This window comes from Gobio gobio (assembly GCF_949357685.1).
Source record: "Gobio gobio genome assembly, chromosome: 21".
Classification (NCBI taxonomy): Eukaryota; Metazoa; Chordata; class Actinopteri; order Cypriniformes; family Gobionidae; genus Gobio; species Gobio gobio.
Genome location: NC_137117.1, coordinates 5,383,316 through 5,409,041, shown reverse-complemented (window position 1 = coordinate 5,409,041; position 25,726 = coordinate 5,383,316). Strand labels below are relative to the sequence as shown.

Below are 25,726 nucleotides of genomic sequence, written 5' to 3'. Positions count from 1 at the left end.
TAGATTAACTGAGACTTGTTACAGCACTTGCATACTGTAGCCTCTGACTGTTGTAGTTGCTTCTATTGCTCTCATTTGTAAGTCGCTTTGGATAAAAGCGTCTGCTAAATGACTAAATGTAAATGTAAATGTAACCATAGTGTGCACAAAAAAAAAGTGTTGAGCGTGTTTTCCTAAATGTTTTAGCTGTAATAATTACAACCGTTCTGGTGGGAACGTCAGCTAAAGGTAATGATTTAGTCATCTGGGAACCTGCATGTTAGAGCGCACAAATCTTCACATTTACACTCAGTTGTTCTAATCAAACGCTGTAGATTTCTACATGTGTCTGTTTACTGGGATCAGCTCGATGACCTGCGATCGTGCTTGTGTTTGGACAGATGGGATCATTCGGGAAGGACTGGAATGCTCAGAGTTTTTCTCTTTCCGGCTATATCAGTATTTTTAGGGTGATTCCTCTCCAGTGTCTTCGGTTCATAAGCACTTTTTATTCCTGATGTTTTACTTTTTAATGTTTAAAACAATCTGCACCAATCAATTCATGGTCATTAATACCAAAAAATATAAGAATTTGACGTTGCCATTGCTTACGAATGACAGATTTGTGGAATAAACCTGAAGCTGTTGTCAAAAAGTAGATATGAAATATTAAATGTAATTATTATAGAAATGCTCAAAATATTTAGTGCTTTAGGGAAAGTCTGATGTCAGAAGGTATTTTGATTTCTGCTCAGTCCAGAGGTTTATGTTTTGTTTGAGACTCAAGTTAATAATTCAATGAACGTTTATTTACTGTCCTACCAAACCTCGGGTTTCTGATTAATTCTGCGCTTGTTATTATGAAGCTGTAAAACACATGCCTCTGTTACTTCCAGTGGTTTATATTGAGAAATACTGTTACACTTCTGTGCAAATAACATCATTGTGTAATCGATGAACGTTCCTCATTCGACACAAGATATTCAGTGACTGTAAATACCAAGATGTTACCAAAACAAGCATCAGATCCTCATATCAGATTTATCAGCGAAGGGTCATGTGACACTGAAGACTGGAGTAATGATGATAAATTCAGCTTTGATCACAGGAATAAATGACACTTTACTATATATTCACATAGAGATCAGAAATAATGCATAATGAAATCTGCACGTCATTGACCCCTATAACCTATAACGGCTCATATTTGCACATCATTAGTGTCAATAAAGCTTTCCGGGCAGTTTCTCCTCCCACTGGTGTTTCTCCTCCTTCACTGTCTGCGGTCGGGCTTGTATTGACAGCGGATTTGTCCGTCTGACTCTGGGATGGAAGTGCGTCTGCTGAGCTGAGGGACAAAGAGCAGAACAGAGAAAAGCTGCAGGAGTCATGAGGGTCCTCGCTCTTCTTATCTTCACGAGTCTTCTCTTCCAGACCGCCGTGAGTTTCTGTTTCTCTCATCTCATCATGTGAAATACATGTTCAAAAATCATGACAAGGCTGCTTCTGTAGTGTGAAAACAGTCATTATTCTACCAGAAAATGAATTTGGCGTTGCAAACCCTAACCCTAGAAAAGAAATTACACGTTATAATAATGAATAAAAGTAATTTCATACAATTGGGAGGTAAAAAAGTGTTTTCGCTTTTTATTCCACAGCGGAAACAAGCTTCCATAGTGAATGGATTGATGTACATTTGAAATTGAAATTAATTTTATCTTATTAGATTCTGGAAAGACAATCAGAAACCGATGGAACCCAACACCGAGTCCCATCCAGAAATCCAGGTGAAGAGTCAAACTCGGATCAAAGTCTAGATGCCGTTTCGGAGGAAAGAGAGTCATTCTTGGGCCCGGCCCAATGTCTGGAACAGAAGTACACACGGCTGTCTTGCTCAAAAGTGTTCTGTCCACCTTGGAGGCGATGTATCGCGGGACAGTGTGTCTGTAAGATGCCGTACAAGTGTCCACGGCAGGAGTACCACGCGTGTACGCTGGAAGGATCCAAGTATTACTCCATGTGTCAGGCCAAAGCCATCTCCTGCAGATCCAACAGGCCCCTTTTCTCTCATTTCAGCAGAACCTGCGAAGGTGAGGACATAATGCATGGAAACGAGACAAAAAACCCTCAGCTAACAAAAATATCTTCAAAGAACATTTAGCTAATGTTCCCATTAAGTTATGCAAATGTTATGTTTGAACACTCAACAAAAAAATTTATGTTTTAAAACCGTTTTTTCTTGGTTGTGTGAACATTAAAGCAACATTTCGATTCATAATATTGTAAACATTATGGGAGCGTTACTTTTGAATGTTCTCTGAAGGTTTTGGAACAAGTACTCACCCACCACTAGCCTAGCTTAGCACAAAGACTGGAGGTAAACAGCTCCATCTAGCCAGTCTTTGTGCTAAGCTAGTAGGTCAGACAGAGTTATGGGAATGGTGTGTATGGGTTTATCTAACTCTGAGGGATACAGTGAATAAGTCCCAAAGAGTTGGCATGTTCCTTTAAGGTTCTATCAACGCTATTGGAATAACGTTTGTTCATAACGATGGGAGAACCTTGCCAGAATGTTTGCTGGGTCATTATCCCATATCACAAAATCCTCCAGAATCGATCAAGAACAAAAGTTTGTTAACCAAATGTCCTTGAGGTTCTTCAGATGCATTGGTTTCTTTAGAAAAGCATTTACTGTATCAAACCGAGATGGTGGTCCAGTGGGTTAAACCACTTAACTGACATGCAGAAGGTTGCTGGTTCAATCCCAGCGGTCACCACCAGTGTGTCCTTGAGCAAGGCACTTTACTCCACGTTGCTCCAGGGGGATTGTCCCTGTAATTAGTGCACTGTAAGTCGCTTTGGATAAAAGCGTCTGCCAAATGCGTAAATGTAAACCACAAATGCTTTCAAGAACTAGAATGGAGAATAACATTTTTTTCGGGCTTTCTTTTGACTTCTTTCTTTTGACTTCTTTTGCTTGTTCTGGTCTAAATGAGATTGTGTTATATTAAACTTGTGGATCGATATGTTCCGACTCATATTGACCCTATTCAATACTATTCCCCAAAAATTATGACATTAACTAATTAATTAACGACAAAATAATGTTCAAACCTAACATTAACACTTGACATGAGAACATATGATTGTAAATATTGTATTTTTGCTTTTTTTAAATGTTCTTTGTCTTTTTTATGCGCTCACAACACCAAGATCATGGGTTTGATTCCCAGCAAAAATGTATGCTTTTAATGCAGCGTACATTTCTTCAAAGAAATGCTAAATGCATAAATGTTAATATAAATGCCCTTAGAGGGAAGTTTAGAAACTGACTTGACAGAATACATAATTTTGAGGGTTTTATTTTGGGCCTGTGCAGCTGCCTTTAAATTATACAGGTCAAATTGACCCGCTAACATCACAATCATAATAGGAATATCATACACACATTAGACAGTCACAACAGAGAAACTTAGCAGGCATGTTCAAGACCCTGAATGACAAATAATCACACAATTTCAAGAAAAACATGTGAAAAAAAGGTGTGGGATGAATTGGTGTGTGATTATACAGTGCTCACCGGTTTGTTTGCCCGTGTTTGTGTCCAGCAGAAGAGAAGGTGGAAGTCAGTCTGCAGAACTCTGGCTCTGATAAAGTGGTCATGATAAAGACAAAGAAGGGTAAAATGTTGGTATGTGACAAGGACTGGAATATGGCTGCAGCGAATGTCGTTTGCCGAAACCCTCTGAATGTCGCCAGGTAAACACACCCATCACTAGTCAAGTCAAGTCAAGTCAACTTTATTTATATAGCGCTTTTAACAATGTAGATTGTTTCAAAGCAGCTTTACAGTGTTAAACAGGAAAATAATGCAGCATAATTTTATTCAGCTGTATAGCCATTCTGGAAAAATTTCAAGTATCATACAGTGACAGTGTGGGCTTTAGATCAATAATTTGATCAGTAATTTAGTTTAAATGGTTAATTTAGTTTATTATTTAGATGTATTTCGATGTTTAGTTGAAAAATTTAGTGTCCCCAACTGAGCACGCCAAGCCAGAGGCAACAGTGGCAAGGAAACCAAAACCCCATTAGGTGACCTAATGGAGAAAAATAAACCTTGGGAGAAACCAGGCTCAGTCGGGGTGCCAGTTCTCCTCTGGTCAATTAACAAACAGCGTATTATTATTATTATTCAGGCAGTTTTACAGCTCGGAGGTCATAATAGATCAGAATATTCGAGGGACCGGGGGCAACATGCTGGAGACGGGTTTATTGAGGATGATGTTGATTAAATAATTATTAAAGTGCAATATTCGAATGATCGGAGGCAACACGCTGGAGACGGGTTTATTGAGATGCCGTGTCGATGAGGCAGTTTCAGGGGGAGTCTAATCACGGTCTCCCAGACACTTCGGGGTCCTGTGTTGGTCTTCTCTGGGCGCAGGTCCACCATCTGATCTGGATACGGCCCGGATCCGGCTGACTGCAGTAAACCTCGGGATAAAACAGAGAGACTAACATTAGCGTAGATGCCATTCTTCTGATGATGTAACGAGTACATCAGGTGTTATGGGAAGTGTTCCCGGTTCCGGCTGACCTAGTTAATGCAGCCTAACAATCATTTCATTGAAAAAGTGTTTTATGTGTATGCCACAGTAAAGAGATGTGTTTTTAGTCTAGATTTAAACTGACAGAGTGTGTCTGCTTCCCGAACAATGTTAGGAAGACTGTTCCAGAGTTTAGGTGCTAAATAGGAAAACGATCGACCGCCTGCAGTTGATTTGGATATTCTCGGTATGATCAACTGGCCAGAATTTTGAGACCGCAGTAGACGTGATGGAGTATAATATGTTAAGAGCTCGCTCAAGTATTGGGGAGCTAAACCATTTAGTGCTTTGTAAGTAATAAGTAAGATTTTAAAATTTATGCGATATTTAATAGGCAGCCAGTGCAGTGTTGACAGAACTGGGCTAATATGGTCATACTTCCTGGTTCTAGTAAGAACTCGAGCTGCTGCGTTTTGGACCAGCTGGAGTTTATTTATTAAGCGAGCAGGGCAACCACCCAGTAGAGCATTACAATAATCTAACCTTGAGGTCATGAACGCATGAACTAACTGTTCAGCATTTTGCATTGAGAGCATGTGCCGTAATTTAGATATATTTTTAAGATGGTAGAAAGCAGTTTTACAGATGCTAGAAACGTGGCTTTCAAACGAAAGATTGGTATCAAAGAGCACACCCAGGTTCCTCACTGACGACGAGGACTTGACAGAACAGCCATCAAGTGTTAGACAGTATTCTAGGTTACTACTTGTGGAGCTTTTTTGTCCAATAATTAAAAATTCAGTTTTTTCTGAATTGAGTTGCAGGAAATTACCAGTCATCCAATGTTTTATATCAGCTATGCATTCCGTTAATCTTGTGAATTGGTAAGTTTCTTTAGGGCGTGAAGAAATATAGAGCTGAGTATCGTCAGCATAACAATGAAAACTAACGCCATGCTTCCTAATGATATCTCCCAGTGGTAGCATGTACAGGGTGAAGAGTAGCGGTCCTAGCACTGAGCCTTGCGGTACTCCATACTGAACTTGCGATCGGTGTGACATATCTTCATTTACTACTACAAACTGATAACGGTCGCATAGGTATGATTTAAACCATGATAATGCAATTCCACTAATACCTACTAATTTTCGAGTCTATTCAAAAGAATGTTGTGGTCGATAGTATCAAATGCAGCGCTAAGATCGAGTAACACTAATAGAGAGATACAGCCACGATCGGATGATAAGAGCAAATCATTTGTAACTCTGACGAGAGCAGTCTCAGTGCTATGATACGGTCTAAATCCTGACTGGAAATCCTCACAGATACCATTTCTTTCTAAAAAGGAACATAATTGTGAAGACACTGCCTTTTCAAGTATTTTTGACAGAAAGGGTAGATTTGAGATTGGTCTATAATTGACTAAATGATACACACTACACACAAGACGTCCTTCCTCTCGACTCATCATGTGCTGACTGCTTTTCTTGTTCTGTCTGTGTCTCAGCGGAGCGGAGAGGACGGCTAAAATCCAGTACAAGTCTCTTACTGGCTCTAACTGGCCAACGGAGTGTATGAGTGTTCGCTGCACAGGATCTGAGCTCTCATTGGCCGAGTGCACCATCTCTAACCCCCAGCCAATCACAGATGACTCAAACGTGGCCGTCGCAAAGTGTTATGACGAAACCAAAGGTGATTTTTTAAAGACAATTAAACATCCCACTTAATGAGCGAGTGCATTCGGCATTTAACACAAATATTTCAAACAAAGTGTTTGTTTTCCGCATGCAAACTATAATATCTTTTATTCTTTGAATAATTAGAGGCACATGTTTTTGGTTGTAAGAACAATAAGATATGTTGTTTCCCTTTCGATATGGTTCACTCGATAAAGTCACCTTTATTTATATAGTGCTTTTTACAATGCCGATTGTTTCAATCAGGCTTCAGTATTTGGAGAAACAAAGTTTCCCTTTCTGTCCGTCACTTCAACGTCTGTCGAAACCGACATATGGGGGTTTGCTGTTGGGAGCCCCAATCATCTCTGAGAATAACAGAAAATGCCAATGAAATTGGCATGCAGAATTTGCCAGGCCGTGCCCGTACATACGGGTATATAAGGCTGGCAGCATCTTTGTCACCTAAAAATCCAAAGGGATATCAACATGTTCAGCGTCCCTTTAGTACTGCCCGTGCAGAGTCCAGTGTTGGGCACGTTACTTTAAAAAAGTTATTAGTTATAGTTACTAGTTACTTCTTACAAATAGTAACTGAGTTACATCATTATAAAAGTAACTAATTACCAGGGAAAGTAACTTCTGTGTTACTTTTTTTTTTTTTTTTTCAAAACTTGGATGCCCGCAATATTAAATATGTTAAATGAATGAATTGGACACTAAATAAAATAAATTATTATTATAAAACATTGTCCCACAGCAACATTACAATAGTGTACATTAACGTACAATGTTTTGCAATGTTCTGGTGTGAGAGACACCTATCAAATTCAATACATTATTGTAAATATTATCAGTAGGCCTACTATAGTGTAAATATTATCAGTACTATACTACTCGTTTGGTAGTAGAGCTCATGTTATCTCCTGGGTGTTTAGCCACTGATGTTGTGGTAACATGTGATGATGTGAGGCTTCATTTGATTAGAATGACTTGCCACCGCCGTGGAGAGACTCTTTCCTCCTGGGCATAAGTTGTACGTTACATAAACATTCTGACCTTTCACCTCAACGAGGGAAAAGTAGCGCTTATACTTCCAGTTTGAGAAAGCTACCTTTGAAGTCGTTGGACTTGCCTTTGTTCTGACTCATGGTCGTTGGTGTGTGTGACTGTGCATGTGCGTTTGTGTCATAGGTGTGTGTATGAACTCAACCTATCAACCTCAACCTTGTCTCCCACCCACCAATCATCATCAGTTATGTGTACCAACCAACCCACCCCCAACACGCATAGCATACACACCCGCACACACACACACACACACACACACACACACACACACACACACACACACACACACACACACACACACACACACACACACACACACACACACATGTTGGGTTTTCATGTTTTATGGGGACTTTCCATAGGCGTAATGGTTTTTATACCGTACATACCGTATATTCTATCCCCCTACACTGCCCCTACCCCTAAACCTAACCCTCACAGGAGACATTCTGCAATTTTACATTTTCAAAAAACATCACTTAGTCTGATTTATAAGATGTTTTCCTCATGGGGACCTAAAAATGTCCCCACAAGGATGAGGATTTTGGATATTGCTATCTTTGTGGGGACATTTTGTCCCCATAACGTGATGATTACCAGTCCACACACACACACACACACACACACACACACACACACACACCAACCAGAGAAAAAAAAACATTGCAGGTCCGACTGACAGAGTGCCTGACATAAAAAGTATGACTTGCAAGATAAAAAGTCACAATTACCTCACAAGCTTTCATAGTTATCTAACATAAAAGTGACTTAATCTGCATCTTCATCACATTTTTTTATGGAAAAGGTGAGCATTATTTTCTGTGCTGACCCTTCTCACACACACTGATGTTTTTCCTCTGTGTAGGCACATGTAAGAAGTTCATGTGTGCAAATGGGAAGTGTTTAATCCATGGAAAACCTTGTAATGGTGTTGATGACTGTGGAGACAACAGTGATGAGATGTGCTGCACAGGTGAGTCTCTACTTCCTGCCTCTGTCTGTGACATCATCATTCCTCTTCCTGTTTTCCACAATTCTGTCTGTTGTTTTCTCTTTCTAAATAACGTACTGTTTATTTTTTAATGTAAAGCATTACATATGTAATTGTAAACAATGAATGCATTGCCTTAAAACACAGTATTAAAAACCCATCTTAATGTTACCGTTTCTGTTGTGTGAAGGATGTGAAAATAAAGCGTTCCACTGTAAGTCGGACGTCTGTATTCCCCAACACGCCGTCCAAGATGGAATCAGAGACTGTCTGGGAGGAGAAGATGAACTGGATGGTCAGTGAACTCATCTGAGATTTCATTACTGCAAAAAAAATGCTTCAGTTCCAGAAATAGTGTCCATTTTACTTTCATCTTCAGGTTCATCAAAAGTCCTACTCAGACAGGACTAGATTGCCTAGGGAGAGAAATTAAATTGCAAAATTTCAAGACATTTAAACCACATCTGTGTTTTCTTCACACAATTTGATTCATAAGTAATATACACTCACCTAAAGGATTATTAGGAACATCTGTTCCATTTCTCATTAATGCAATTATCTAATCAACCAATCACATGGCAGTTGCTTCAATGCATTTAGGGGTGTGGTCCTGGTCAAGACAATCTCCTGAACTCCACACTGAATGTCGGAATGGGAAAGAAAGGGGATTTAAGCAATTTTGAGCGTGTCATGGTTGTTGGTGCCAGACGGGCCGGTCTGAGTATTTCACAATCTGCTCAGTTACTGGGATTTTCACGCACAACCATTTCTAGGGTTTACAAAGAATGATGTGAAAAGGGAAAAACATCCAGTATGCGGCAGTCCTGTGAGCCCTTTCAAATTGGTTTCTTGAACATGACAATGAGTTCACTGAACTAAAATGGCCCCCACAGTCACCAGATCTCAACCCAATACAGCATCTTTGGGATGTGGTGGAACGGGAGCTTCGTGCCCTGGATGTGCATCCCACAAATCTCCATCAACTGCAAGATGCTCTCCTATCAATATGGGCCAACATTTCTAAAGAATGCTTTCAGCACCTTGTTGAATCAATGCCTCGTAGAATTAAGGCAGTTCTGAAGGCGAAAGGGGGTCAAACACAGTATTAGTATGGTGTTTCTAATAATCCTTTAGGTGAGTGTACAAGTGATGATGTGTGTAAGTGATGATGTGTCAACTGATGATGTGTCGCCTACATCAACTGAAGACCCCTGGCATCTACAAGTGGTTGGCGCATTTTAGCATATTTAAAGGAACGTGAATCACCTTATCCTATGTGTTCACTAAGTGTATCTGACCAGTGACTGATATGAACAGGATAGCTGACAACAAAGGAAAGACCTTGTGATGGCTGACTGGAAGGAATGGCATGGGTTAGCTACCCATGTCGGCAGGATCCAATACAGAAAAGTATTTGGAGACCGCCACCCATAGCTATGAAGGTAACAAAAAAAGAAGAATAACCCTAGAGTCGACGAGAGGAGGAGTGAAACAGCTCATTGATGGACCACATGGCTGATGACCTTGGAACGAATAATACACAGAAGAGGTCCACAGCACAAGATGTCAACACACTAAGAGAAAATGATATTGAGCTTTAGGAGAATGACATCAAAAAAGGGACTGAAAATACACAAAGGAAAGAATAGGTGGTGGTTGTTGGTCAAGAACAGGGACCTTGCTAAGAAGGCAGTCAAATTAGTCGAGTGAAGTCCAGAAACCGGGGTCAAATCACAGTTTGCAGGATTTCAGCCCCATGTACCAGATGAAGTAAACTCAAGCACAGAGAAAGCAGTGGAGGAGTGTATAGGGCCTAGCCAGCCAAGATGACCAAAAACGGAGAAAAGTCAGGGGTCAAGTCAAGGAGGCAGCTGGAAATTGAGCCCTGGTACAACAGAGGGGACCGCTGAAAAAGCAATGGAGGAGTACCTCCACAGAGGAGAAAGAGGGATTCAACATACTCCAGGGGAACATCAAGAGCCGACTGACATCCTTAAGGCCAGCAGAAAATCTAAGGTTAGCACGGAAAAGGAAGGAACTAGCAAGAAAATGCTTCTTTAAAGACCCCTTCAGGTTTGTGAAATCCCTCTTAAGTAAAAAAGAAGGGAGGCGTTCTGAAGACATCAAAGCAGGCACTGGGGTTGAACCTGGGAAAAATACATTCTGACCCAGAAAGGCATGAGCAGATAGGAATCCCAGCCAACATTTCACCTATTGAACACCCAGAGCACCAACTGGAAGGAGGCGCAGAGTATAATAAAGCCGGCAAGAACATCTTAAGCTCCATGCCCGAACAAGGTGTACTAGAATGCCCCTGATATTCTGCACTTTCTCTGGGATGAGGGTCGCAAGGGTGAAGCAAGTTATACCTAAAGCTTGGCAGAGAGCAGGAATTCTGACACCAAAGAGGAAGAATCCTCAAGCATCAGTCAATTCCGTCTTATAAGTGTTCTCAATGTTGAAGACAAGATTTTTTTTTTGTCATAGCGCAAAGGCTGACAACCTATCTTTGGTTCTATTCCACATGGCATCCTCTGGGCTGCTATTGATTTCTTCAAAATACCAGAGTGTATCACAATCTTGGTAAAAGCCTATTTTCAAGACTTGCAGTTCTGCTTTACTACACCAAACTTTACCATGGACAAAATGGCAGGATGCACATCTCCCCACTAGCTTTCATCATGACGATGGAGGTTATTATTAGGGTGTCCAAGTTGGTGGCGAGTGGCGAGATGTGAGATGGTGGTCCAGTGGGTTAAACCATGAAACTGATATGAAGAAAGTTGCTGGTTCAATCCCAGCCGTCACCACCAGTGTGTCCTTGAGCAAGGCACTTTACTCCATGTTGCTCCAGGGGGATTTTCCCTGAAATAAGCACTGTAAGTAGCTTTGGATAAAAGCGTCTGCCAAATGCATAAATGTAAATGTAAATGAGTGTAGTCTGTTGTCTGGAGTCCGTTTCACACCAATAAGGGACTATATGGATGACACGACAACCCTGACCACAATAGCACCATGCACTAGATACCTGTTTAGGAAACTCCAGAAGAACAGTGAATGGGCCAAGATGAAGATCAATCCATCCAAGTCAAGAAGCATTTCCATCCTTTAAGGAAAGCTGTCTGACCAAAGGTTCTTCATTAACAATGACCCCATACCAACAATACTGGAAAAGCCCATCAAAAGCCTTGGATCAAATGCTATGGTGCAAGCCTAAAGGACTGTGAACAAGTCTGGCAGCTGAAGCGGGATGTAGACAGGGGCCTTGAGATCATCAATAAATCTATAGTCCCAGGAAACCTAAAGCTCTGGTACCTACAGTTTGGGCTGCTGCCCAGACTGATGTGGCCCCTAACCATTATTGACATCCCCCTCACAAAAGATGGAGAGAATGATAAGCTCCTATCTGAAGAAATGGTAAGGAGTTCCACTGTGGAGTTGAGTGGAATAAGGCTACACCTTCAAAGCGGCTAAAAGTGGTAATCCTGGAAGTCCAGCATCAGGAGGAGGCAGCAATGCATGCAAAAGGAGTCACTCAGGCCCAGCAGGGACAGTGGCCAAACTGGAAGAGAGAAGAGGGAAATTAGCTCGAGGGAATTGTGGAGAATGAAGGCAAGTAGAATGAGCTTCCTGTTCAGGGCAACCTACAATGTCCGCCTTCACCCAATAACCTCCAGCTGTAGTTGGGGAATATCCATCATATCCGCTATGTTCATCTCCTTCTTCTCTCAGACATGTCCTTACCGGTACACATGAAGACACAACCAAGTGTTAAAATGCTTGTCCGCAGTGATTGAGACCTAAAGAGTAGCCACCAATGCCCTGCCCATCAGAACACCAAGCACAACCCAGGCAGTGCCATTTATTTGGGAAGGGCAGAAGGTACAGGGAAGGCTTCCTTTATCGACCAAGGCTATACATCTCGAAGGAGCACAAGACTGGAAAATGTTGGCTGATGTGGGCGACTCATAGTCCCACCTGAAAGTGTCAGTACTAGCCAAAGACCAGACCTTGCACACTGTGTATTTCATTGAAATGACATGTTTCGGTATGCAGAGATTGCAATGGATGCTCAGCAAAAAAGGATGGAAAGGGGACACATCAACTGATGACCCCTGGCATCAACTAGGGGTTGGCACATTCCAGCATTAGTGCAGTGTAAAATTCTTGTCCTAAGTGACAATTATGATACAAATTTGCCATCCTCTGAGAAATCCAATGTGTCTGTGATTTATATATATTTTTCAAAATGCTACTTTCTTGACCTTCATTGAACACTGCAACAAATTTATCTTTGCATGGTCCTTTGTTGCGTATTGCCAACTTTTGTTTCAACGTGGTTTTGTGCTGCTGGAATCTTATGGAAATGGAATAAAAAATAAAAAAGGTAATTATGACTTTCATCTTGCGATTGCGAGTTTATATCTCACCTTTTTCATTTTTTATTCCGTAGCTGAAACAAGCTTCAATAGGAATCCAACCAATGTAAATATGAAACTAAATGAATAAATAACGAGAAGTCCATGATATTAAAAGTTAATTATTGTAAGAAGGTTCCGTCAGTCATATTTGCAGACTTCAAACTTGTTGTAAGTGTATTTGTTACAGAATAACTGTTTGTTCTTTTTCTTTTTTTTCAGAAAACCGCAAACCAGTAAAGAAAAATAATACGGAAGATTTGTTTTCCGATCCAATGTCAGGTGAGAACAAACTCTTGACACTTCATAAAACAAAAACCTCTAGAAGAGACCCTTTTTGATCTGGGCAGCCAGCTAACAGGGAACGTTCTGGCAAAGTTATCAAAGTTATGAACAAACGTTCTTCCAGTAACGTTAATAGAACGTTCGTTATCTGGTCTTTTAATAATGTTCACAACAACATTATTTATACATCGTTCAGTGATCCTGAAAAGTTGGATGTTTGTTTAATGTTGTTTCATATAGCTCAGAGAACATTAAAAATAACGTTCCAATAATGTTTGAAGAAAGATACAATGGAATGTTCCCTTAACGTTCGCATTATCAAGAAAAAAAAAGTTTTTAAAAACCTTTTGAACATTCAGAGAACATTCAGAAATACATTTTTTGTAACTGAATTAGTTGTAGCTTGTGTCTGAAGTATCTCCCCAGGATTCATACGGCTGAATCAACACATATGTCCCGTTGTTCCAGAGATCAGAAGAATACGTTCGTCTACAGAGAGCCAGCTGGAGTGTGGCATTCCCAATATGGAGTATGTGCACAAAAAAGAGGATGATGTGACCCATCAACGCAGGAAACGCTTAGTAGGAGGGGAAGAGACCTTACTGGTCAGTCTTGAAAAAACAACTTCGGAAACACCAGAGGAGGGCAGTATGAAAAATACTTTAATCAGGTCGATAAAGCATGCAAGGAACTTGTCATCTGGGGAACATGTTACCCTCTTCTTCGTCTTCATGAGCCGTTTGTTTTGAAGCGTGTCAGTGAGTGATCACTATGGAGACTGGTGGTTGCAAAGCATTCAGGAAGTGTGTTTATCCGTGTCCTGACCACGCTCAGTCCTCAAGGGGGCTGTTTGCATGTACTGCAGGTGTTTTGCTCTGATCTCTTTTGTCCCATGGAAGAAACCGTATTCAGCCCGCATCCATAGTTTTCAGCATTCTAATTATGAGAATGTCAAGCGGATGCATGACCGGGGATAAGTGTCAATGCCTCAATCTCTCACTCTGACTTCTGATGGTTTGGCTCAGTCTTTAAAGTGAGTGTATAGCCGCGTTTCCACCGCAGGAACTTTCCCCAGGAACTTTGGGCTGGTACTCGGTGTGTTTCGACCGTAGGGTCTAAATTAAGTTCCGGGTAAATATTTCCCCCTTCAAACGGCCCTGCTCTTTACTTTTTCTACGGTAGTACTTTTTCAAAGTTCGGGAACTTTCGGGGGTGGGTCTTGGGCGCTGAACATGCTGATTGGTTGAGCTCATGCAGCATTTTATTTCTAAAAGTCTTGCGAGGTTCGTTCTGCGTTCAGTAAATATCAGTCTTGCTCTTTCTGTCCGATGGCGCACGTTTGTCTCAGCCATCTCACGGTCAATGTCCGTAATAGCTGATAATAACATACATTGTCTTATTTTAAATCTAGCTTTACAAGCTTTCAGAATACGCTTTTTCTTTTCCGCCGTTTTGTCAATTACCTCTTTAGTAAACCAATACATAACCAGAAAAAGCAGCGTTGCTTGAATCTCATCCACTTGTTATTGTTGCAGACAGTATCGCACAAAAATGATCATTGTCCGCCGCTGACTGGGAGGAGCAGTCGCACGCAGTCCTACATCATCTGACTAATTTACCTAATCTTCACGGTACTTTAGACCGCAGTGGAAACGCAGACAGTAGCAGGTCTGGGGGGAAAAAAGTTCCTGTAAAAAAGTGGGAAACGGTGGAAACGGGGCTTATGATTTCTTATCCAGAGTTGAGATTTTTTCTGCCGCCTTCTGGTGGCAGTTGTCCTCTGAAGACTTTTCGTGAGCCTGGCCATATTCTCTTAAAATAATCTTTCAGTAAGTAAATCATTCCAAGCCTTTGAGCTCTGCCCTTGGGCCGAGCCCTACCGCTTTGCCCCGCGAGGATATTTAAGATATTGCAGGCAGTGCACAAATAAGGTACATACATTTTTTTTAATATATAAGTAAATATATGATGCAGCCAATATAAGATTCTACTACTATTGATTAGAAATGGCACTGGCAGAGCATGTCTTAAGTAAACTCCATCATTTGCTGCATATAATATAATATACAAACACTTAAGAATCTGCAAATAAAGATACATACAATCTGTTTTGGTGCAAAGTGACAAAAATTTATGTTTTGATATGTGAACTCAGCTAACAGGGAACAATCTCAGAACTTTAGCTAATGTTGTGGCACAGTTCTCTCAAAGTTATGAAAAAAAACATTCTTGCAGTAACGTAAATAGAATGTTCGCTCAAAGTTATGCGGTTTTTAATAATGTTCTCAAAACAATAGCATAAAAAACATTATTTATACATCATAGCTGGAAATTAATCTAACATTTTTAAATGTTACTACTTGTTTCAGAACATTCAGAAAACATTCAAAAGGAACGTTTTCCATAATGTTTACAAATTGGAATGATTTTGAACATTCAGAAATAACATTTTCAACTTAATTGGAACGTTAGCAAAACATTCTTGGAACATATTTTTCTTAGCTGTAGACATGAAGCATCTAATAGTACGAACATGCAATGGAATGCACATTGCTAAATGATTATAGAATATAATGATTAATACAAATATGAATAAGTTACTTACCTGCCAACAACACACAACTCTGCAGAGCGACCTTTGTAAGATCAGGTGTGCAAGATGGCAGTAACATTGTACGGTGCATATAGACCACGCCTGTTACATATCCCCCCATCTATGGGCGGCTCCCGATGCCCAACAAAACACCACAAAACAAAAGTCTAGGAGGGCGGTCTTTGGGGGAGGGATGGCGGGACATTGGCCGTGGTCCATGGGCAGACCTGGGTCATAGAGAATGTGCGGACCTGGTAATTCAGGAATCCAAGGCGGTACAGGAAGTGTGCCCCCCCCCCCCCCCCCCCCATTTTCTTGGGCGGAGCTATGAGTTCATGGCTGGAGTGGATCTTGAATCCTAATCAGGGGCTGGAATCCCCTCTTGACTCAGGACACCGGCTGAAGTTCCCTCTGGACTTGGGACAGCAGATGGAGCCGTCTCTGGATGCTGGTCAGGGGCTGGAGCCATTTCTGGACGCTGGTCAGGGCCTGGAGCCGTCTCTGGATGCTGGTCAGGGGCTGGAGCCATCTCTGGATGCTGGTCAGGGGCTGGAGCCATTTCTGGACGCTGGTCAGGGGCTGGAGCCGTCTCTGGACGCTGGTCAGAAGCCGTCTCTGAACGCTGGTCAGGGCCTGGAGCTGTCTCTGGATGCTGGTCAGGGGCTGGAGCCATCTCTGGACGCTGTTCAGGAGCCATCTCTGGATGCTCGTCAGGGGCTGGAGCCGCCTCTGGATGCTGGTCAGGGGCTGGAGCCGTCTCTGGATGCTGGTCAGGGGCTGGAGCCGTCTCTGGATGCTGGTCAGGGGCTGGAGCCGTCTCTGGATGCTGGTCAGGGGCTGGAGCCATCTCTGGACGCTGGTCAGGGGCTGGAGCCGTCTCTGGACGCTGATCAGGAGCCGTCTCTGGATGCTGGTCAGGGGTTGGAGCCATCTCTGGACGCTGGTCAGGAGCCGTCTCTGGATGCTGGTCAGGGGCTGGAGCCGACTCTGGACGCTGGTCAGGAGCCGTCTCTGTATGCTGGTCAGGGGCTGGAGCCGACTCTGGACGCTGGTCACGGGCTGGAGCCGTCTCTGGACGCTGGTCAGGGGCTGGAGCTGTCTCTGGATGCTGGTCAGGGGCTGGAGCGTCTCTGGATGCTGGTCAGGGGCTGGAGCCGTCTCTGGACGCTGGTCAGGGGCTGGAGCCGTCTCTGGACGCTGGTCAGGGGCTGGAGCCGTCTCTGGATGCTAGTCTCTGGATGCTGGTCAGGGGCTGGAGAAGTCTGGATGCTGGTCAGGGGCTGGATCCGTCTCTGCACGCTGGTCAGGGGCTGGAGCCGTCTCTGGACGCTGGTCATGGGCTAGAGACGTCACTGGACTCTGGACGTGGACATCCAACCAGAGCAGCGAAGAAGGTGAAGCAGAGCTAGTAGTTGATAGATTAAACTTTTGCCGTATCCGGTCGACAAAACTCAGAACACATCTTCCTTTCTTAAGAATGACTTCAGTGCCGTTCTTTTCTCAAAGAAAAGCTTAACTCCAAGTATTCCAGAGTCGCGGCCAAAGCCGATTCGAACGGTCGCTGTTCGCCAGCTTCTTTGGATTCAAGCATACGGAACAGCCGCAACTCTGCCGTCATCATGTTAAGCCGACCCACTGACTCTACACACGATGTGATTGGCCTGACTCTGGAGTTTGGTTTTTCAAGCTTGCAAGCCAACTGAGAGTTGCTAGACGACCCTGGCGGCAAATTACATTTTCTGCAGCTAGGGTGCGTCTAGATTTCTAGGCTAGTACTTCACACAAAAGATGAAGCATCCGTTTTACTCCACAAAAACATTGTAAGAGCTGAATAAAACACAGTACAAGAAGTGTGCATTAAAGTCTTGTCATAAACACTCTCTCTCCCTTGCATTATCATCAACATACACAGCGAATTACACAAAAACACTCGTTACAACTAACAGTAAACAAATATATTCAGACCTTATGACTTTTTAGGGGGTGCTTAATAAACTGGTCAACTTTATATCCGTAAAACAACTCAGATGAACTGTAATAAAGTGCGCGCTCTCCCTCTCAGTGTCATTACTGCTGTGACCAGTATCGCCAGAATTTTGAGACCGCAATAGACGTGATGGAGTATAATGTGTTAAGAGCTCGTTCAGGTACTGGGGAGCTAAACCATTTAGTGCTTTGATTTTAAAATTTATACAATGTTTAATAGGGAGCCAATAGCCTGACGTCGTCATACTCAATTCTAGTCAGAATATGAGTCTGATGCTGCTCCGTTGGGCTGTGATTATGGGGCGTGTTTCAACTGAACCAGGAAAGACCTTAATTGGATAAACCTACAACCAATCAGAGCAACGGAGTGACGCATAACGTTAGTTGTCAAATGTCAACAGAATTCAACTGCACTGTGTTGCCAAGTCAGCGGGTTGAAGCGACCCCAATTATGTGATATATAGACCCAGGAATGTGAATTTTAGCAGGCAGCCCAGCCAAAATAACACACATTTTACCCCCCAAATGCCTTTTTTTTCGGAGAACCTGCCCGGAAAGCTATTGGGCTTGTTTTTGGCTAGTTTTGAGTAGTAATTGGGCGGGTTTTGTTGTAAAAACTTGGCAACCCTGTACCTGCCCGCACGCTGGAATAAGTAACGTTAGAAGAAAAAGATGAGTGTAAACGATCTTTGCCGGTGTTGTAAAAAAAAATTGAAGGATACACAGAGTACTTACCAACACGATCATCATTTCTGAGAGAAATAGTAAAGGTGAATGCATATACAAACAAGTTCTCCGTTTAGGATTAGAACAAATTCAACCCAAGCGCTTTTTGGTGATGAATGATTACATTACTGTTTATCATCTGTCCATCATCGTCTAAAGCCCGCCTTGACAATTTAATTGGTCCGAACCGTTTCTGTTCGGGCATAATTACTCCTCTACGGATCAAGTCCAGACCGAACTGCCTGTGCTCAAATGTTGTGGGCGGGGCTAAGTTCGGCTGGCATCCAGGCTAGGGAGCCAGTGCAGTGTTGACAGAACCGGCTAATATGGTCACTTTTTTTCACACGCGTTTTGGACCAGCTGGAGTTTGTTTATTAGGCGAGCAGGGCAACCACCCAGTAGAGCATTACAATAATCTACAGCTCATGAACGACTCAACTGTTCAGCATTTGGCATTGAGAGCATGTGCCGTAATTTAGAGTTATTTTTAAGATGGTAGAATGCAGTTTTACAGATGCTAGAAATGGGCTTTCAAATGAGAGATTGGTATCAAAGAGCACACCCAGGTTCCTCACTGACGACGAGGACTTGACAGACTTTAAGACTTTAAAGACCAGATAACTTTGAAAAGATGTTACTGATGGAACGTTTGTTCAGCACTTTGAGAGAATCTTGCCAGAATGTTCTGAGAAAGTTAGCTGGTCAACAATGTAGTTTAATTAGTAAACTGACACAATTTTGTGAAAAAATGCCTCAGTTTTGCTTTGCCCCTGCAGACTCAGATACAGTGGCAGGTGGCCATACAGGAGGAAGGCTCGATCCACTGCGGAGGGGTGTATCTGGGTGGCTGCTGGGTTTTGACCGCCGCCCGCTGCGTCAGGTACAACCAATTGGCACACGTTTTGATCAAACCTGTACAGAACAGCTACTGAGAAACTGTTGTGCATTTTCGTGTCCCTAGGTCCAAACCAAAGTCCTACAGAATCTTATTCTCTCTCTGGAATAAGCATCGTAAGCAGTCGACGACCGAGACAATCCCAGTGAAGAACATCATCATCCATCATGAATATAACCCACAAACCTACGCCAACGACATTGCTTTGGTGCAGTTACGGGAGCTGATTCTTTCGGACAAGTGCATGCTGGACAACCCCGCGGTCCGAGCCGTCTGCGTGCCCTGGTCCACCCAACAGTTCCAGCCCAACGACACCTGCACCATCTCCGGCTGGGGCCTCGACAGAGGTTCGGCTCTTAACGGCCATATTCCACAAATCGTTCCAAATATAAAAGAATATCAGAGTCCACACCACAACTATAACGATATCTCTCAAATCACTTTTTTCCCCCTAGTTGACGAACAATAAAAACATTGACAGCCAATCAGAATCTATCCTGCTTTAATGAGCTATAGTTTTTAAAGTGAAAGACAACAAAACTGCAGCTCATGCTTATAATCAGTGTTGGGGAAAGTTACTTTGAAAAGTAATGCATTACAATATTGCGTTACTCCCTTAAAAAGTAACTAATTGAGTTACTTAGTTACTTTGTAAGGAAAGTAATGCGTTACGTTACTTTTGCGTTACTTTTTCTCACATGGGTTGGCCTTGTTTTTTTTGTGTTTTTTTTTATAACAGTAAAGTTATATTTTTGTGCAACAGTAAAGACCTCTTCATGCCAAAATGTAAATAATAAGCCCCAGGCTGAGGTAAAAATGCAGATTCCCTCATGAACAGTAGAGGGCACAGCCGATGTAGTTATTGGTTTTAGTTTGACTTCCTTTACTCTGGTGGGGTTACAGTCAGGGTTTAATTGTCTCTATATCTGTTTGTTTGAAGCAGGAAAGTCAGTAAGGACTCTAAAATGGGCAAATGTGACGATTATCGGCGACTGCAAGAATTATTACAAGGACCGTTTCCTCCCTGGAATGGAGTGTGCAGGTACGTGTGTGAGTGTGTACTATAGGCATGTACTTCTGTAATTAATGTTTAAGCCTTTGTTTAAGTAACGTAACAGTACCATGTGCTTAGTGACTCTTCGTTCACCCGTTCCTGTGCTCTCATTGGTTGTGCTCTGTGTCAGGTGACCTGGAGGGGAATGTGGACTCGTGTCATGGTGACTCTGGAGGGCCGCTGGTGTGTAAAGACGCGTCTGGCCTGTCGTACGTGTGGGGAATAGTGAGCTGGGGTGATAAATGCGGCGAACCCAATTATCCTGGCGTCTACACTAAAGTGGCACATTATTTCGACTGGATCCGCAGCCACACCGACTGGCCGGCTGTAACCAAATTTAACCAGTAACTGGTTAACATTTGCATATTGATCTTACTGTATCAAGCAATTTAAAAGCTTATTCCTTTTGTTTCCATGTGTTTCATAGCTTGTGGTGTTTTTGAGAAGTTGCATTTCTGATGTGAATTTCCAAATTAGATTTTAAACCACGTATAAATGTGTTTTAGAGTTGATAAAACTGGATTCTGTAATTTGTGTATATCCTGTAATCACATAGAAAGAGCTACTTCTTGGAAACTTTATATGAAATAAAATAAAAAAACCTTATACACTGATAAGTTTTGTAGCCATTTTTTGTTTCTACATATTTAAAACTTTCGAATTTTTCAGAATTCTATAAAAAATAAAATAAAACACGGGCACAGTTTGATAGCCGCGGTTCATCCGTTTGAACACCAGATGGCCACAATGCATTTTATTTTATTATTTTAAATAGTAATATTAATCTCATCTTCAACCTATATATCTTCCTCAAGGATTGTTCTCTCAATAATAAAAACTCATTACTCACCTTCATGTCCTTGTGGAACTATACATTTTTGGATTTAATTATCAGAGGCGGACAGTACTTAAGTATTTTTACTTTCCACTCCAGAATTTTTTTTTAAGTATATATTTTATCAGTGTTTTTCTTTGGAAAACTTACGTTTCATTACATTCTACAGCATCATTTATAATGTCATTCTTTTTATTTCACTACTTTTCATAAATAAAAGTTGTTGTTTTTTTCTTTGAATACTTAATTACATTAAAAATATAGTACTTTCTTACTTGTAGTCAAGTCAAATTTTAATTACGTTTACATGAGTACAAGTATAAAAATACTACATTTTTAATGTAATTAAGGATTAAATGATATTCAATATGAAACATAGTGCAGTAAAAAGTACAATATTATGTTTTGGAAGGTTGTGAAGTAAAAGTTCTCCAAAGAAGAACACTGATAAAGTACATGAATTAAAATTACTTGGAAAGTAAAAATACTTGAGTACTTTCCGCCTCTGTTAATTATAGATTGGAATACTTTAATGTAATTATTATTCATGTAAAAGCAGCAGGCTTTGAAACTCGTCCACTTTATAGGCAACAAAGAACGTGTCCGTGCTGTTTGCCTTTTCCTCAAGAAAGCCATCTCTCGCATGATGATACATTTCGGCTGTTGTCCAGCTTAAGTACATTCAGTGTTGATTCAGTTCCATTGTAAAGATCGTCAAGTATTAAATTGGTTAATTTATCTATACAGCAGCTCTGGAAACAAACAAAACAGTGATGTCTTCATCCAGCTCAGTTCAGTTCTCATCCAACACATCAGTAGAGTCAGATCAATAATATTGTTGAATATTAACCCTCTGGTGCTCTTCGGTCATTTCTGACCAGAAAATTTTCTGTTTTGAAATGTTAAAAATCACAGCTTCATCAGAATGATATGAAACTTGGTGACTTTTCTAGCATTAGGTATGTAAACACACAAAAAAAAATTGAGGGCATGATTCGAACATGCTAAGGGGTTGTAAAAAAAATACTCCCACTTGTGCTCTTCGGTCAAAAGTGACCACCATAGGAAATGAATGGGAAATCTGCAAAAAAACAAATTCAAAGAAAAAATCTATATTTCTAACAACAACAAAATATCTAAAACTTTATAATAAATAGTCTTTGAGATTGTTTAAATATATATTCAAATTCATCAAAAAAAATCGTTAAATGTGTTCAAAAGAGAACTAGTGAATTCTCAAGCCTCTCCATAGAGACCTCTAGTGGTTACACACATGGTTGCATGATTTCTTAAATAATTCCAAAAGAGGGGCTAATCTGCCTTCAAAAAAATGTGTACATGTTTTTTCATTTTGAGGATTTAATACGTTTTTAATACGTTAAACGCAGTTCTTCCTCTCCTGTAGCAAAGAATGAATGGAATTGTTGCTGAGGGTCATTAGCATGACGTCTGATGAGATACTGTGGTAGATGTTGCATGGTTATAATTTTCTCTCAATCAGTCTTGCCAGCAAAGAAATACATACATTTTATTACTGCTGTGCTATTTCGAAACTTCTGAAGCTTTATCTTTGGTTAATTTAGCCACTGTATCAAATAAATACCTAGGCTTGCGTTTGTTTTCTTCTACGAGAGTCTAAAAGTAAGCAGTATGCAATAACACTTTCCTTCCACAAAATGCGAAAAACCTCTAGTTTTGTTTTCTCCCAGTTTCTCCCGTTAATACTAGTGGTTGCACCGACTAGTCGACTTTAATGCTCTGCCATGACGCTTTAAGCTTGACGTCGACTAGTCGCTGGCCTATAGAGGGCGCGACAGGATAAGCCATTTCCTGACATGCAGGCTGCCAGGCTCTGTTTCCAACAGTTAAAAATGACAAATAAATACATACTCCGAGAGCTCTCCACAAGACATGTTTGATTATACCATCTGGAAGCTCAAAATTGATCGGGAGAATGCACGCCTATTAGAACGGTGATTAACTGACCTGTATAAATGCGTGCTGCATTGTAACCAGCGCCGCCGCTACCACTGTACGCGCATCACGCGCTGCGTGTAGGGCACCAAGTGCACCGGGGAGCACCACAAGAAAATGCTCTCTCTACCCTCCCGCAGGTCAGCTCTGCAAAATTTGCGAATGCCGCCACCGCGGGCATCATAAAGTGATCGCTCTTAGGGCATCAAAACGGCCAGCGGCGGGACTGATTGTAACACACACACACAAACACATAGCTCGCACATCATGCGGAGATCACGCGCGCGCGCCTTACACAAAACCATTCAGTAGTGCAGAAATGTATCAACACTGATTTATCACTAAAATAGCTTAGAAACTGAAAAGTTACAACATATTTCTTAGTAACTAAAACTCACAGCTTATTTGTAGAGAGACGCTGGCAAGTAGAATTAATTCACACGCAATCGCTCTCTCCACTAATGCATTCATATACATGTAATCTTTATTGTGCTACTTTATCTGTATCTGATACAGAACAAGCAGAAATCTGTGAGAAATATAACGACCCAAAGACAAAAGAACTGATACAAAAGCTGTTGTAGGAGGAGCAATAACCTTATGGGCAGCGCTGTGTCATATGCCATAGCTGTCCTGTGCACAAGAAAACTCGAGTTCGCGTCTCAGCTCAAGGTTCAGGGTTATTTGCTTATTAATGATGTCATCAGCGACTAGTCGACGTCGACTCGACTTTCATCACATAAATGTCGGCTTGAAAAAATCGGAAGTCGTTCAACTCCTAGTTAATACAGATATTTTCCATCAGCACACCATACGAAAATGGCTGACGCCATTGTATATGGTGCCCGCAAATACTGTCAATAAAGTCAGCTTCCAAAAAATTATGCTGACAACAAGTGTGTTTGTGTAAGGAAATATTGTTTCAAAATCAGGATTAAAATAGAAGTCACAATATTGATCAAAAAGATTTTAAATATATATTTTTTCTATATATGTCTTAATTCTGAAGTAAATTATCATATAACGTGACTGTACCCGTCTGCATTGCGTATCTTCTGCCTCAAATCAGCATCTTTTAAGTGAATCTTAAAAGTTGTGCGATTTTTGAATAGTAGCACCTAAAACAAATACACATTTTTGTGGCTGTTTCTCTGCAGCCTTATTGTTTAAAATCATTTGTGCTTGTGAATTCTTGTGAGCGCTTGTCAAGTGAGAAACAGCTTTACTGCCACTGCACTGTCTTAATTTTTGTTAGGACATCTTATGCATCCACTGAGAGTGTCACAGGTTCCAAATGTAGTTTAACCCTCTGAGGTTCTTCGTTTTCCAGTCACACTCAGGACCTTCAGGTTAAAAGTGACCCGACTCCTGAAATCAATTATAATTTTTTCAGTAAAATCAATTAAATGTATTTTTGTTCAATAATATTTTTTCTTTCTTTTTTTGTGTTTTGAGAGAATTTTATGATAATTCATATTTATGCAATAATTTTGATCCATTTTTTCCCATTGAATATAATAGAAAATGTATATACAGTATATATATTTTTTCATTTATTTATATTAATGCTGTATTTCAGGTTAAAGTAGAGACTAGGCCTATAGAATTTTTTTTTGAAATCAGATTGGTGCCATCTGGTGGAAGCAGAGAGCATTATTATCATGCAATATCATATTTTAACCACTAGATGGATTTACAGCTCTCTGTAGAAAGGCTTGTGAATTCTAGTTGTTTTTGCACATGTTTGCCTTTTTTTTTAGGTTGTGAATTTTAATATATAATAAGAGATTCTCAAAGACTATTTTTGTCAAGTTTTTTGTTTGTTTGGTTGGTTTAAATGGTAATTTGAAGTGCCAGTTTTACTTTATAATACAGTCAAACCTGAACATTGCATTAGAAAGAGAAAAAACGGAAAGCATTTTGTTACCCATTGTTTTAATTGTAACTTAATAAAAAATGTTGTGACTGAAAGAATTGCATTTTTATTAACCTTTTATAATAAACATTTTCATTAAAATAATTTTGTACAATTCAATGAACAGTAACTCTTTTCACAAAATTAGCTTTTGCAATGACACGTTAATTTGTGTGTGCGTGTGTTTTTGTGTGTATAAGTGTGTGTGAGTGTATTTGTCTGTTTCTCACTCTTGATGTTTTTAGAGATTCACCCCTTCACTGTTGTGTGCTTTTTTCTGCATCCTGGCTGATTTGTAGATTGTACGCACTGTTGTGAATTTCCTTTTCCTCGTTTGAAGAATGAGACCAGGAGACGTTGGGATATCTTTAAAGCCGACGTTACTCGTTTATTGAGAATCGTGCTGTTCTTCAGCTGAGGTTCCAAGTCTAACTAAAGGAGTTGTCCATTGTAATTTATCTATATTTCAGGAGGAGGGATTATACAGCAGGGGAGGAGACACTCTGAACAATACCATGCAAATGTTGTATAGGTAAAAGGACACACCCTACTATGAAAGCCCTACCAGTCCCATTGAATCAGCATAACTATTCGCATGCTGATACTGGAACTCCAATTCCAAGAGCCATCCCAGAGCCATTAAAGACAAATGGTGCTCATTTTACTTACAATGAAGAGAACAGGAAACTGGCCGAGAAGATACAGGTTTTGGGAAAAACCGCCCAGACAGAGTATCACTAATCCTAATCCCAATCAGCCAAACGATATTGTGCTCTGA

At 41.0% G+C, this 25,726-nt stretch overlaps 1 protein-coding gene across 2 annotated transcripts; it reads left to right on the top strand.

Moving 5' to 3' along the window:
- Window positions 1–1,275: 1,275 nt before the first annotated feature.
- Window positions 1,276–20,839, top strand: LOC307117724 (complement factor I-like). 2 transcript variants are annotated; one of them, XM_079802751.1, is made up of 12 exons: window positions 1,276–1,419; window positions 1,706–2,069; window positions 3,591–3,738; window positions 6,037–6,221; window positions 8,142–8,249; window positions 8,458–8,562; window positions 12,908–12,967; window positions 13,439–13,575; window positions 19,052–19,155; window positions 19,237–19,517; window positions 20,114–20,212; window positions 20,355–20,839. In XM_079802751.1, exons 1-12 carry the CDS (start codon window positions 1,369–1,371, stop codon window positions 20,570–20,572), a joined length of 1,860 nt encoding a protein of 619 aa, XP_079658877.1. In that variant the 5' UTR covers window positions 1,276–1,368; the 3' UTR covers window positions 20,573–20,839. The 2 variants fall into 2 exon arrangements, with proteins under 2 accessions (XP_079658877.1, XP_079658876.1); XM_079802750.1 differs by having other exon boundaries at window positions 3,588–3,738.
- Window positions 20,840–25,726: the final 4,887 nt, after the last annotated feature.

Coding starts and splice junctions, on each gene's coding strand:
- LOC307117724 (XM_079802750.1), top strand. CDS start 1,369: ATGAGGGTCCTCGCTCTTCTTATCTTCACGAGTCTTCTCTTCCAGACC. Junction 1,420..1,705: donor GTCTTCTCTTCCAGACCGCC/GTGAGTTTCTGT, acceptor TTATCTTATTAG/ATTCTGGAAAGACAATCAGA. Junction 8,563..12,907: donor AGGAGAAGATGAACTGGATG/GTCAGTGAACTC, acceptor CTTTTTTTTCAG/AAAACCGCAAACCAGTAAAG.